This window comes from Orbicella franksi, chromosome 4, assembly GCF_964199315.1.
Source record: "Orbicella franksi chromosome 4, jaOrbFran1.1, whole genome shotgun sequence".
Taxonomy (NCBI): domain Eukaryota; kingdom Metazoa; phylum Cnidaria; class Anthozoa; order Scleractinia; family Merulinidae; genus Orbicella; species Orbicella franksi.
The window spans coordinates 5734787-5746342 of NC_138148.1; the positions used below are offsets into that span (position 1 = coordinate 5734787).

The 11556-nt window shown below is 39.5% G+C and overlaps 1 protein-coding gene across 1 annotated transcript; it reads right to left on the reverse strand.

Annotated features, from left to right (window-relative positions):
- Positions 1-5098: 5098 nt before the first annotated feature.
- On the reverse strand, positions 5099-10599 carry LOC145484223 (TNF receptor-associated factor 3-like). Its single transcript, XM_081462859.1, has 5 exons — positions 10400-10599; positions 10092-10248; positions 9300-9458; positions 8572-8727; positions 5099-8137 (listed from the first exon to the last, which is right to left on the reverse strand). The coding sequence occupies exons 1-5, from the start codon at positions 10567-10569 to the stop codon at positions 7088-7090; spliced, it is 1692 nt and encodes a 563-aa protein (XP_081318985.1). The 5' UTR covers positions 10570-10599; the 3' UTR covers positions 5099-7087.
- Between the last annotated feature and the right edge of the window lie 957 nt (positions 10600-11556).

Consider the following 11556-nt stretch of genomic DNA (forward strand, 5'->3'; position numbering starts at 1 on the left):
CTCATTTTCTAAATTCTCAAAACTTTCCGCCATTTAAAAAAAAAAAACTGACGGATTGAAAATGTTTGTAATAATGAACATAGAACACAGAACACAGGTGAGAACCAAACAAACTGTGAGAATGTTTTGACTTACTATATATAATATAAAGTACCTTGTTACCGTCAATCTTCCTGACCAGCGTCCATCCACCACTTCCACATGCTCCAAGGTCATCAGTCATATGGCAGTAGACCGACAATACATTTGATCCTACCTTTAGCGGGTAGGCCTTGTTGCCTTCAGACCTAATAAATGAGGAAGCATGAGTTCCAACGCTTCTTAAAACGTCTAAAATGACTACATGCAGAAATGAACTTTGAGAATGTAAGCTTTAAGCTTTTTTAAACGAAACTATTGCTACTTACAAGTTCTGGTCAGATAGGTCCTTACAGTTGGCCCGAGGTGCTGAAGAAATAAAGTATGCCCTAGTATAGTTATTCATTTTTTTCTTCTATAATGATTGGTTATGACTGTTTAGGATTATGTTTGACTAAGACGATGGCGACTAGTTTCAGGAAAAACTCCGACTAAAAAGAAAGTGACACGGAGTCTGAACAGACGTGGTTTCGTCAGTACCAGTAAGTCCAGACTAAATGGGCAATTCACGATGGAACAATGTTTTCGGAAATGAGCGAACATTGATGACGAAAGAGACTCGAGTAAGGCGACAAAATGGCCTGCAAGCCGCTGCTAATGAAAGCTGACGTTTGCTGTTTGGAGGAAAAGGCACAGTAGAAAAATGTAGCGAAATACAGTAGCACTCACTCATTTCACAGTTTTTACCAACCCACAATCCTCTACAGATGCAAATGTAGTCGTCCGTTTCGTAAAGCGGCCGGCAGGTTCCGCCATTTTCACAAGGGAAGCTTTCACAAGGACTCTGTTCGTTAAAATAAGAGGAGCAGGTTTTCGTTACATATTCCAAAATAGAGTTTGCCTTAGGAGAGAATTGGAAAAACAGATATGCTTCTTAATAGGTGTACAAACTCAGTGACGTTGCCTTACTTAGGTAATGGTTAGTTTTAATTGTTTTGCTGATCGCTATTCACCTAGCTTCTTGCAGCGGAGAAAAATTTCCAGCGAGAGTTTACGTTCAAAGAAAAGCTAAGATATCGTGGGTAAAGTGTCATTCCACCTGTAGTAATACATTACCATAAGTAACACATCACCATTAGTGAAGCATCACCATCAGTAGCACATTACCAATTCAATGCAATTCTCCACCAAGAAATGCAGTAAAAGGAGGCTACGAGTCTTACTCTGATCTTATCCAATAGAATAAATCGTCTGTAACTTCAGGCTATGTTTTGCTGTGTACTAAAGGTTAAGAAATTTGTAAACTTTGAAACAATGGTGGATAGTTTCCGAATTCAACGGGGAAAAAAAGGTTCATGAGCTTTAGGCTTTTCAATTGACGAGTTCTGCCTTTAACCACTCGATTTCTGCAAATAGTCGTGTCGTTTAAAATCCCCTGCCTTTCTTGCCTCTCTTTCCTGTAGCGGATACAAAAGAAAAAAAAAAAAAAGGTACAGTTGCCGGTGTTTTATTATACAACCGGCGTAATCAGTAATAGGTGCACTTTAATCCCGGTTGTTACTTACAAGATAGAAAATGATTTGATATGGATTACAACTGACTAATGTACGGAATGTGATTGCAGAAGCAAATATACTTCGTAAAGAATTCGAGCGTTAACTAAGTGACAGTAGAAAGCTCATCGTAAAGCACTTTTTGGCTGACGCATGACGCCTATTCGCTTGCGCACGAATTAAGCTTGAGTAAGGCTATTTACAGAACGGAATGAAAACATAAAGTAACTTACCACAATACTGTAGCGATGGAAAGAGTGGTTGGCTCTGAACCTTTCTGGTGCGCTGTATTTGTCTGTAGATAGCAGCACACACAATTGTTTTCCATCTGGTCGCGGAAATGCCGCAATGTTGGTGGAGAAACATTGGTAATTTTTTACACATCTGAGTAGGCACTTTCTTTCAGTTTCAACAATGGTCGCGTCAACGTTAGGAACATCTAGATCGTGAAATAAGTGATCTTTGAATACCGCGTAGGTTAGCGTTTTGTTTAAATCACGATGCAGACTGCCGGAGGCGCCAGAAACGCCTTGATCGAAAATATGGCAAAGAAAGTTAACTAATGTGCTAAACGACAACAGAACGAATCCATTCATGATGATCGAGGTATGTGGAGCGAGACTCCCCGAAATTGTGTTTTAAACAAGCGCATGCAGTAAAACTGCATGCCTTTCCTAAGTTGATTTTGGTGCGTTTCCTAGGTAAGTTTATACTTGCTGGCTTTCTACTGTAAAAAGCAAAATTAAAAAGTCTTTTCGTAGTCAATATGAAGTTATAACGTGGTTGTAAGTTCACTAATCGAAATATGATTTCGGTCTTCGTTCTAATTACCTGTTTCGAAATAAATAATTTAGTTAACATTAAGTGGAGCCATGCATGAATTGTTTTGTCCTCATTTCAGTACTAGTCAGTATATATTCAGTTGTTTTTTCCAGAAAATTCATCTGCGTGAAGTGGGATCTAGCAAAAATAAACAAACTAAATTTAAACCATAACTGATAAGGAATTGAAAACTAAGAAAATCAAATCAAAGAAAGTCATTTTAAAGGCGATGAATCGTCAGTTACTAAAACTAGTTCTCATTCGGACCGTAAACGAACCCTTATAATTTGGAAAGGTTGAGATGGAATTCACCACAAGTTCGACGAACAAGTGGTTAAAGCCTTCGTACCGAGTTTATTAAGTTTGTATTGCAAACTGCTGTGCGACTGTTATCTTCTCAATAGCAATTATTTTCAACAACACCAACTGTCGAAGACAAAAATTCTCTGAACTTTGAAATTTAGTTCCTCGAGTTCCCAGGGGAAATCGTTTTTGGTGTTATTTGAGGCAATCGAACTATTTATATCTTTAGGTTTTAGAAAATGCAAAAAAGGACTGTAATATACTTAAAGTTATTCTGGCACAAGGCCAAGTACTGATAGATGAAAGTTCCAGAAAAAATGACACTAACTCTTAACATAATCCTTAAATTCCTTAACTGAAGTTATATTTATTTCTGTGTGATAGCAGCAGAGAAAATAAATATAAATGTTTACAAAGCGTTTTGATATCTAGTGTTTACCATTGTTTAATATTTCATTACGCAAATTGTAAACAAATCTTTTTCCCTATCAAAACACGACAGCATATTTCTCGTATATTTTGCTAGAAGTAATATCTACGCATGTTTGTGTCCGTTTCACTCTATAATTCATATTGTATTCTTTGTGTTAAATACATGTATATCGTTGGGGTAATATTGCATTGAATTGTAATGACACTGAAAGAAGTCGAACTTTCATTAACACGCCTTTGATCCGGAAGTATTCCTGCTAATTGTTATGGATATTCATTCCAGATCATTGAAGAACTACTAAATATTGCTCTATAGCGTCTTGTTTTTATATATTTACGCACGTTGACCGGGGAAAGTCACATTCGTCGCCAGCGTTTTGATTTGATCTGTCTTCTCGGGTACATCTGAAGAAAGTGACGGCGGCATATCATGCGAAGTTCGAAAGAAATTTAGGCCCCTTCTTCATGTATCCGGATATTTTTGAATCCGCAACTTTTACTTTCCGGATTCAAAAATTTCCCCGTCCACACGTAGCGTATTCAAATCGATTTCGTCTGTCCACAAGCATCCGATTGAATCCGGATTTACTTTAGAGAAACTAGGCCTACACGTTGTGTCCCTCTATTGGTTTATTTTTCGAGAAGAGTCTGGATGCGATTTTGCTACGTTATCGGATTCGAAAATATCCGGATTCACCGTCCACGCCTAATCGGATTCGTTGCGGATTTATTATTATTTTTTTTTCCTCTCTGGAGAGCGGATTCAAAAATATCCGGATTCGCTGCCGAATTCGCCGGATGCGTGAGGACGGAAACCGTATCCGGAAAGAAAAAGTTGCGGATTCAAAAATATCCGGATACGTGGGGACGGGGCCTTAGTTGAAATTTTTTTCTCATGCCTGGTAAATTTTTCTGTTCGGTTGCAAATTCAAACTGATCTGAGGAGAAGAGTGAAAGAGTATATTTTATGGTGACGCTTAAGGAAAATGATCGTACTGACATTCAAACAATCTCGTGCTGTTGCCTTCACTCACACTGAAACACCCTGAGTTTTAGTCACGCAACCGTGAACCACCATTACCCAAGTATAATATCTTTCGACATTGTCGCGTGCGGTTTTGCTTTTTGAGCCTACTATAAGAAAGTCATTAATAAATCTAAAACCCCATTTGTAGACAAAAAAGCTGTGTCTGGTTGTCATCAATTGTGACCAAATTTATTGTCAGTCTGCACAGCTGAGCATCCGCTATGTTTACCTGCCCCCTTTCGAAGATATTCTTTGGGCTCGTCACGCAATCCTCCTCCTCCACGAACGGAGGAAGATTGCGTGACGAGCCCAAAGAGCGTCTGCGCAGGAGGCCATGTTTATTCACGCTTTACGCCAGACTTCATAGAAACGTTCACACTTTTGCGCGAACGCCCAGGCGAGCCAGGACCGCAGGCCGCAAGAATTACTACTTATATAGAGTACCTTTCATAAGGTATTTTATTTCATGATTATATGGTTGAACTGGTCCGCTATGAAAAGGAGAATTCTGATTGGTTCTCTTTATGGCGATCCGAATTTTGCAATATGGCTAGTTAACTGATGGACCGCTCACAAATTCAATTTTAATTTATTGCACAAAATAAACAGTTTTTTGTTATGTAGAAATCTTTTTACCTTCATGTTTGGAGGACAACTACAGTTAAATGTTCACAAAAGCGACGCGAGAGGCGCAAATAAATGCTTACCTTTCGCGCGTGCGTTCACCGAGAATAATGGATCGCGGAGACGACAATAACAACAACAACAACATCTTTTATTTAAACACGGTGGGTTTTAAAGCTAATATAGCTTATGGGTCCGTGTAAAAAATGTTAATAAAATAATAAAAAATTAAAAATTATTAAAAAATTATTAAGACGCATCAATTATTAGGGGCAGATCATAAAGCACCATTGTAATAAACACTTTATTAAACTAGCTTGGTCGTTGCAGGCATAGTTGATAGAGGGGAATGGTTATGAAACCCTTCAAAGTTCTTTGTTTGTTCGCTTTTTTGGCCTTGACCATGCACAAAACACAATAGTTGTTTATTCCGCACTGAGGAACTAACCAATAGAAACGTGTTGGTTACGTAATTCATGCATAGTGTATGAGCGGAAAACAAAAGATTGTGCATGGTCGTGGACCTTCCAACATAAATCTTGGCATCTTTGTTTGCTCCTTTGAGGTTTACCGGACATCATAACCAGTCCCCTCTACTAACTATGGTGCAGGTTTATGGACCTCGCCTAATGCCATTATAATAAATACTTTATTGAACTGGCTTGTTTTTTGCAGGTTTATGGACCTCACCTACTGCTCGGTCCATAAACTGCTGCTGCTGCTTCAAAAAAGAACTCGACCAATATTTCTCCAATACGGACCTTGCGCTAATCAAATGAAATCTCTGCCCTATCCCCCAGATCCGCTCTATTACTAGCCGGTCAGCTGCTAGTGCAGATAGAAATCGTAATACGGAACACTCGCTGAACAGTTTTTCAGGGATAAAAATTCCATAGAAAATACAGCCAATTAGACTCAAGGAAAACCGTTGTATACTCGACGGTAATGCATCAAACCCTCCCATAATGTGCCGCGCGTGTGTCGTGGCGACTGTGTTGGGTATGCATTACATTTTCCACGGCATGGTATAAAATATGAAGGCAAGACTGATCATCGCAGTTCTACACATAACTTAAGCAGTTGTGAAATTAAAGCCTGAAAAAAATTCAGGCTTGAAAGGGATTCGAACCCATGACTTCTGCGATGCCGGTGCAGTGCTCCACCAACTGCGCTATCAAGCCAACTGGGAGCTAGTCACGTTGTGAGTTCGTAATATACCCGTAGGTGGTGAAGAATGGAAGTGAATATATGAAAAATCATATATTTGAACTGCGGAGAAAGATATGCAAACAGTTGAAATATACTGATCTTTTATATATTCGCTTGCATGGTATAAAATAGTTACGCAATGCTTTCTCGTAGTATACCATGAAAAATCCTACTTCCCGAGAAAAATACAAGTGACTCTTAGCATATTCCATGGCATACCATTCGAAAGCAATGCATAACTAGTATATCTACTGCTGTTGATTGCATTTTGCTATTCCATACTAAAGTACATGAAAACGATGTTATCTACAACGGCACAAATTGATATTTAATTGATACTTATAAATAACCCAGTTCCCTTGCTACATAACCTGTATATAGCTGTTGTTGTTCAAAATTAGGACTCCCTAAAATAGTTTTGTTATCGTTATTTTAAATATCCTTATAATATGTATATACTGTATATATTAGAGAGATTATTCGACAATAAATATTTTCCATTCTGATAAAGAATAAGCACATGTCCTTCAAAGTGAAGTGCCTAAGGTGTGATTTTTAACTTTGCGCATGAATCGATAACAGATTGCATTCACGTCTGTTATGATATGCGCAGTGTTGGGTAATTCCACGCCAGCGTGGGATATCATTTAAAGATCCTAGTTTGTTTCATTTTAGAACGGTCTCTTCGTCTATATTTCTAATAAGCTAGTTTTGTTCTGTGTAAATGTTGTTATTCTGAGTTTCTAGTTCTGTTTACTTTATATACTATGCGTGTTTATTCGTTTGTACTTTTGAAAAAAAATATATCTTTTTAGTCTAGTGTACTGTACTGTGATATAATGTTCCACATTGTCGTATAATACAGTATAATACATGCATGTACAGCGTAATCTAATGTTTTGTTGTATACTTTTGGTTTAATTAAATATCAAGTTACAAAATGACTTATTACTGGCTGGCGGGTTACCCAACCTTGTTCCCAGGAATTTCATCTCCTAGTTTCTGAAGGGAAAGTCCTGGGAACAAGGTTGGGGTTTCACTACAGTCGAAACATCTCTCCCTGAAGACCTGTCAAATCGACTGTGATTTTGACAAACATGGTATCATTCCGAATGAATCCACCTTGCCTTAGTTCTGTCTGAGAAATAAACGTTGGACAGCCCGATGCTATGTTCATGTCTGATGTAGGCCTCTTGAAACTTGAGCTGTGAGGTTCAGGGCGAAATGCATCATACGCATCTCTGATCCTGTCTTGGTCAATAAGTCTAAAATGGACCTTTTGGACGAACGGCCAGGGCAATAAGGCGTCATATTCACCTCTCATAATGACAAAGAACATTGACATGTGTGTCCCTTTGCCAATACCATCCCCATTTGGGTACATACGGGCACAAACTTTGTATCCAAACCGTCCAACGTAGAATGGAGGGCTATAAATCGATAGCGTCTTCCCAGAGGCGGCCTCCTGAAATCGTCGGCTGTACTGGTCGATTTTCCAAATGTAGGTCCCATTGTACGAGGTAGCTTCCAGCATTTGAATCTGCATGTCTTGCTCAGAGAGTTGGATTTCATGTAAAGCCAATTGATGCTCTGCTCTGTCCAATCGACGCTCGCACTCACGAGACGAAGAAGAGTTGACCCTGAAATCATGACCATTTGGTGTCGCAGCTGATATCTTCAGATGGGTCAGCTCACTTTGCAAGTTGTTAACTTTTTCTTCGTGTCTTTTTATCGCGTTCATAATCTCCTCCATCTGAGAAGAGACCACATCTGCGTTTGCACCACTTGGGGTCACTGAAGTTTTCAAGCCGCGAAGGAGGTTTTCAATTTCTTTCTTTTGTTCAAGTACAGACTTTTCTATAATGGATATTTTTGTGTGCTGCGTTTGTATGTTCTGTCTGGCAGCCGCTAGTTCTCCGGTTTGATTTTGAAGTTGTTGCTCCAAAGTCCTTTTCTCGTTTTCAAGATGAGAGACTTTCTTTTCCATCTCTTTGTTCTTCTTGCTTTGCTCGCGAGTTGAGTAGTTCATCATATCCAAATGGGACTCAATACTGGACTTAATATGTTGATCAAGGTTTTCTGCATTTCCCTGTATAAAATTATCAGAACTATTACAAATGATTTGTTTCCGCCTTATATGACTTTCCGCGAAAATAACAAGAACATTCACCCATGCCTTACTTAATAATTAAGTGTCTTTGGTTTTGACATTTAAAGAACATGCGCGGTCGCATCGCTTTTCAGAAAATGGGTTTACTATGCTCTATGCGCAAGTTTTTAGCAACCTACCCCACGTCTTCGAAGGGTAGCAAGTTAAATCATTCCTTGTTTTATGATCTAAAGTTATCGATTAAACATCAGGAAGAACTATAGATGGGATGTCAGCCCATCGCTGAACAAAGAAATTTGCTGAAGTGAGGCTCTGACAACAATCAAGGTCTTGAAAGGGGGAATTAAACCCATCTCCCCACAATTAGCTTTACAAAGACAAATACATAATAAGGAATTAAACAATAAACTCACCTTAAATTCACAGCCGTGACAACTGAAAGGACACAGATGTTCTGCTTTTGGGCAGTGAGTGGTCACGTGCTCCTCCATCATGCCACGCGGTATATCTTCTTTGCCACAGCTTAGGATGCAGCTGATGGGAAACTTGAGACAGACCTCCAAATGATCCTAAAAATATTACACAATTTGATTAGTCTAAGCTTTCTACCACCTCAATTCAGTTGATAGCAAATGTTCTATTCGGTTCAGCATCTGTACATGTTGAACACGAGTTTGCTTTTCTTGGAAGGATATGCTACGGCTGTTTTGTCCGGCATTTTGAGCTTGCTGTCTCTACCCCAGTTTTAGTTTCAAAATTATGTTTATTCTATAAAAATGCTCCTGGCCTGATTGCATCTAAGACATCTGGCTAGAGTATACGTGTATGCTCCTCATGGCCATTGCTATTTGGTCTCTTAATTGGCTTTATGTGGCATTCATATTTGTAAGTGGATAGCCGAAGTTGAATTGGGAGTTTAATGTTAACAAGTAGACAAATTTGGCCAGAGCGTCTCTCAAAAGAACTGTACCCATTTCCCCGGGAAGTAAGCACAAAGAAGTGTATGTGTATTCGGGGAATCGTGGTGTTTCGTTTGGTAGGTGATACTGGGCAATAAATATTTTCCAACGGAAAGGGAGGGGCACTTTCCAAAGGAGTTAAACTCTGTTTATATAAGTTACCGGCTACACTATTTTCATACCTTCATGTTGCTTTGACGAACCTCCCCACCACAGTATGTGCATGCAACAGCCCTGTTTACACAGTCATTTTCTCTGTGCCGTTTGAGATGTCTTCTTTCCATGGTTTCACCACACGCTGCACACTGTGTGTCACCATACTGGCAGCTTTCCTCGTGTGTCTGTTGGAAGATATTAAGTTTTTAAAATTTGTACGTCCAAAGACTTTTTATGCATTAAGAAATTATGAGACCTATGAGTCATTAAGTTAAGGTTCTTTGATATACTTTTTGATAAACGGTCATATACGTTAACCATGCAAAAGATATATCTTTGCATCATACGTAGTCTTCTTCGCAGCTGCTCGGGCTGAGGTCACGCAATGCTCCCGGGACGTTGCGTGACTTCCCTAGACTAAGCCGGAGGCGTCACGAACCTGAACAACTCATCATTTTACAGCCATTACAAAAGACTGGCTGAAATGACATCGCGTAACCTTCCTTGGAACGTCAAATTACGATTTTTTTACGGCCTAAACAAACCTCTTAATTCTCTATCGGTTTGCCGACAAGGAATAAGACACGTTTTAAGCTTGATCAGATATGCTGGGAAAACCGCTCGCGAATGTTCTCGAGCGAGCTTGTTTTCTTACGGCTAACACTCACTCTTGTTAAGGCCTCGTCAATAGTTTCTTAGCACCGGGTAGGGATTTCCCTTAAAGGATGGTACGAAATTTTAAGTGGGAATAGCTCTTTTTGTAGTAAAACTGCCCTAGAATTATATCATGGCTGACCGTGTACATAAAGTACATCTACCTTTAAGTGTCTGAATTCTCCCTTCCAGTCACAACTTCTTTCCTTGTATCGACAGAAACACTGAAGATTAAGTACTTCTCTCTCACAACATTTGTCTCGGAAAGATTCATCTCGGGATATCGGTTTCCCATCGATTGGGCATTTGGGATTCCCCAGCCTGAAAAACATAAGGAAATGAACAACTGAAATTAGTTATTAACGCAAACAATTACTTACGTTTATCACCATTATCCCGCGACCGGAGGATACTTGTGTAAAGCCGGCTTGTCATCTCTGTCTGCACACGTACATTGATTTTCGAGACTTACCCGAGGAGACCTTCAAAACAGTTTCTACAGAATCGATGCCCACACGATGTCTGCCAGGGTTCAATGAAAACGTTCTTGCAGATTGGGCATTCAAGTCGTTCGTCTAGTCCGTTGACGAATTCTATTTGAGAAGTGGACTTGTAATCGACAACCATAGTGTATTCGCTCATTACAGAGGTGTTTTAACCCAGATTCAATATGACGTTACGATCAGCACACACATATATAAGCAGTACGGATGCACGTATCAGTTTGTGTCACGATTAATTACGTCACCAGTTTCTTTGTATAGGTTTTTTTAGCATGAAAAGAATGACATCATCGATTACGTCGAACAATATTGTTCAGCTAGTAGCCTGCGAGAGCTTGCGAGAAAGCTGTCGATCTACACGTAGGTATGTTTCCATCTGTAAGCCTTCTAAACCAGTTTTAGCGAGTGCACTATCGACGAGAAGAATAAGTTCCATGGATCGTGAGTATTTTATGCGATTTTTGAGTAGTCATGCTGCATTGCGAATATTAGATCTGATCATTGTTTGTATCGGTGAACGTCAGCGAATTTAGAACAATTGGATTAACTTATTCGCGTAACGTGCAGTGACTCAGTGAAGACATAGTCATTAACAGTGTTGCCACAAAGCAATATTAACTGTGGCCCTGAACTATATATTTCACAACTCGTGGCCGATCAGCATTTTGAAGAAAGCATCTTTAATCTTTTCATAAACCCACAAACCTGGAGCACAAAAAGAAAGAATAATGTCCCCAGCTGTTTCTTGAGGATTGTGCTGACGTCATAAATTATTATTCACGTTTCACATTTCGCAATGCAATATGTAAACAAAGTCTGTGCTATCGAGCCGGAATTAATTCCAGTCTATTCTAGATAGAAAATGGAAACATACGTCAACGTAGATACGATCAGGAACATAATGCTTCTACACAGCCTGCGAGCAAGATTCCTCACTCCAAGAGAGCTTGTTCACTGCGGAGTAACTAGTGGCTTCTGGAAGGAGGCTGATAGACTAGCCACAAGTCGACTTCTTGAATTTTAGAGTAGAATATGTCAGGCCGCGAAGCGAGGTAGAATATGGTGTTAAGGTCGCGAAGCGGCCGAGCGAGCGACGAAGTCCAGCGGGTACTGAATAAACAAGACG